Genomic DNA, 3144 nt, shown 5'->3' with positions numbered 1-3144 from the left:
AAACAACCTGCAGACCTACAGCCCTTTGGCTCACTCACCTCAAGAGACAAAGCCTGCCCTCTGCAACTTCTCTGCCACCCCCAGCCCCCTACACAAAGAAAATTGGATTTTCTTTTAAACAAACTAGAAACACAACGGTGGGGGTGGGGAGAGTTGCGTCTGTGTGTCTATATGAAAGTAATGCAGCCAGGTTTCCCTTCACCCATCCACTAAAAAGAAGAGTAATCTTGTCCATGAATTTCCAGTGGGAACCGCACAGTTGGATTACATAATAACAATAACAGTCCAGCCTCCGGGAGACAAAGTCTAATCATCTAATCAGGATGCCTTCTTAACTGTCTCTGTCGGTCTGGTGCTCCTTTAGGCAAAATGTCCCACCCCAAGGGGTCAGCTTTTCTGCAAGCTTCACATCTGCCACTCTCCCCCCTCTCTGGAGTGCAGCAGCTGCAGGCTACTAACTCCTAGCGTGAAAAACATCCCTGGATTAAAAGCCTTAAGGGGACAGATTCTGAGTACAAGGACATTTCCAGAGGGGCCAAGTTGGCCCACCAATGGCTGACATGTGAAAGTACTTTGTACTCTAAGCAGGGTACAAACAGTCCATTATCCTTACACAGACCATGGGCATACACAGAGTCCAGTCAGCATAGTACCAAATACTTACACCAAATCCAGGTACCCATGACACAACTCCCAGTATTCACGAACATATGTGTGCACAAAGTTTTAAAAAGGTAAAAGTCTAGGCAGGGGTAGGCTTTAGAGAAACTACATCTAAGAAAACAGGAAGTCACAAATCATATATATATATATATATATATATATATATATATATATATATAACCTCCTCTGGGATCTGAAAAAGGTGCCCTCACCAATGTGTGATTTTTAACAGATCATAGAACCTCTCTGAGCTGCGGGGAGCCCTGTTTATAACCAAGATGCAAATGATTGCTAATAAGGCATAATCTCATGGTTATGTCTGAAGGGGAAAATGTTGCAGACATTGTAGGAAGTACCAATTAACAAAATAATCATAAATCTTAATGGGTGAGTGGGGGGCCAATGTCCCCATGGGCTTCTGACATCTCGACCTTACTACATTTTGAGCAGGGGGGTGGGGGGTGGAGCACAATGCCTCCACCACTCTTCAAAGCCTCACCCATATGGCAACTGACTTGTCTGCACATGAGGGGGTACACAAGCTTCAGGTGTAGGGGATTTTTACTTTGTTTTGAAAGTCATTGGCCCCTCTAATCATAGTTAAACTGGGAGGGAGAGGAGAGACTAAGAAAGGGTGATTGTCGTGGGGGCAAGTTTAGGGTTAGATGCTAGACTTTAACAATTTCCTCCCGAGTCTGGAAAAGCTGCCTCCAACCCCCTAAAGAAGAGAGTCAATAGCATTACAGGGTTAAGACCAGGGTCTTCGCCTCCTGTAGCGGCGTCTGTTCCTTCTTGGAACTGTGGCGCGGGCCCAAAAAGTTAAACTGAGAAACACGAACTTTCAGAGTTCCTGGGCTAAGCAGAATAGCGCCGCTCTCCCCGGGTTCAGACCTTGCATTGGACCCGGGTCTGGCTCTCCAAGGCTGGCACCTGCGAGCGCGCTCCAGGACCACGGGCGCTCGCCTGCCTCTCCTCTACAACACAGCAGGAAGGAAGAAGCAGCTGGCGCGCACGTCCCAGCAGCTAGGGGCCTGTCCCCGATCCTTCCCGGCTCTGATCCTCCACACCCCGATCTTCCCCGGCTGCAGGCAAATCTCTGCAGCCCCCGACTCAGCAGTGGCCGGCTTCTTCCAATCTGGCACTGGGAGAGCCTGCTCCTTCCTAGCCCCAGCCCCGGCCCTCCACAAAGGCGCGTTGGATTTAAGAGACAACGGAGAGGGCAGGGGTTGTGAGGGTGTAGCTTGCACCCTGATGCTTGTGGCTTGTTTGTGGAGAGCGTCTCCCCAGCATCCTCCCTCCCCCAGAAGCTCTGCAAACCCAGCGGCTGCACCAGCTCGGCCCCTCTGCAGCCATCCTCGACGCCGAGACTTGCGTGCAAACAAAAAGGACAAGGGGAGGGGCCCGGGAAGCCGGAGCCCCCTGCACCAAGCAGGACTCATCTCCTGTGGCCCTCGGCGGACAGGGTTTCCTTAGAGGGCTTCAGGTGGGACCCCAGGTTCTCCCCACCCAACGCCACCATATCCACGCCCTCTGGCCGTCACTTAAGTGAAGGTTCCGAGTTCACTTCCTTTGTCTGGATGCTCTCAGCACCGCCTCCCCCAACCTCCAGCTTTGCAACCTTGACGTCGACTCCTGCAGGGGCTGAGGCTGGCGGGTTAACCCGCACTGGGTGTCCGTGCCACTCTCCGGCCTCGTACCCGGAGCCGACACTAGGAGGCTGCCCGGCTGCGCAGCCACCCGGGTTAAACTGGCGGCCGCCAAAGGCGCAGAATACTCACCAGTGAATGGGGAAATATACAGACATGAAGTCCTAGGGGAGGCTGACCCACGCCCTTGTGATTAAGAAAAAAAACAAAACAAAACAAAACAAAACCAGTCACTGAGTCCTGAATGAGATTGGCAGGGACGTAGAGGAGAGCAGCGGGCAGCCGAGAGCCGGTACTGGGCTAGCGCCGGTCCGCCTTCCGGAGACAGCCTCGCTGCCAACAGCGTAGGCAGTGCAGACCAAGCTCTCCGCTCTCCACCGATCTCCGGGTCCCACAAAGAGCCCGGGAAGCAGCATTTAAAAGGGAGGGGCGGGGCTTGTCGGCGAGCGGCCCCGCCTCTCCTCGCCCACTCTTAGAATAACGTCACCAAAATCATGAATGGCTTCAGCGCTCACAGCTCCCGCGGGCGGCGGCGGGGACCAGCCGGGCTCTGCACCCTGCCTGAGCTGGCTCGCAGCAGCTACGAGCCCGCCCCCCTCCCCACCGTTGACACACACGCGTGTTCCCGAGCTGGAGTTCAATGTCAACGCAGCTTCCTGACCATAAATCCGCAGCGTCTGCAGCCCCCTCCCTGAACACAGGGACTCTAAGGGCTACGTGGATGGGTGGGCGTGAGGAAGGCATAGGGGCCCACGCGGGAAGAGACAAATCGCCGGGGGAGGGCGATATTCTTCCATCCGAGCGCCTGCTGTCGGGTTCTCTGTGACTTCCACAT

The 3144-nt window shown here is 54.2% G+C and overlaps 1 protein-coding gene across 1 annotated transcript in view; it reads right to left on the bottom strand.

The window, feature by feature from the left end:
- Positions 1-2701, bottom strand: part of Lbh (LBH regulator of WNT signaling pathway) — a 23519-nt gene extending 20818 nt beyond the window's left edge. The window contains exon 1 of the mRNA XM_021149082.1: positions 2442-2701. Within this exon, the coding sequence (XP_021004741.1) occupies positions 2442-2467 (26 nt within the window). The 5' untranslated portion in view covers positions 2468-2701. The remainder of the gene's footprint in view (positions 1-2441) is intronic.
- Between the last annotated feature and the right edge of the window lie 443 nt (positions 2702-3144).

This window comes from Mus caroli, chromosome 17, assembly GCF_900094665.2.
Source record: "Mus caroli chromosome 17, CAROLI_EIJ_v1.1, whole genome shotgun sequence".
In the NCBI taxonomy this organism is placed as follows: domain Eukaryota; kingdom Metazoa; phylum Chordata; class Mammalia; order Rodentia; family Muridae; genus Mus; species Mus caroli.
Note: the sequence above shows the minus strand (reverse complement) of the source record. Positions and strands in the feature narration are given on the sequence as shown.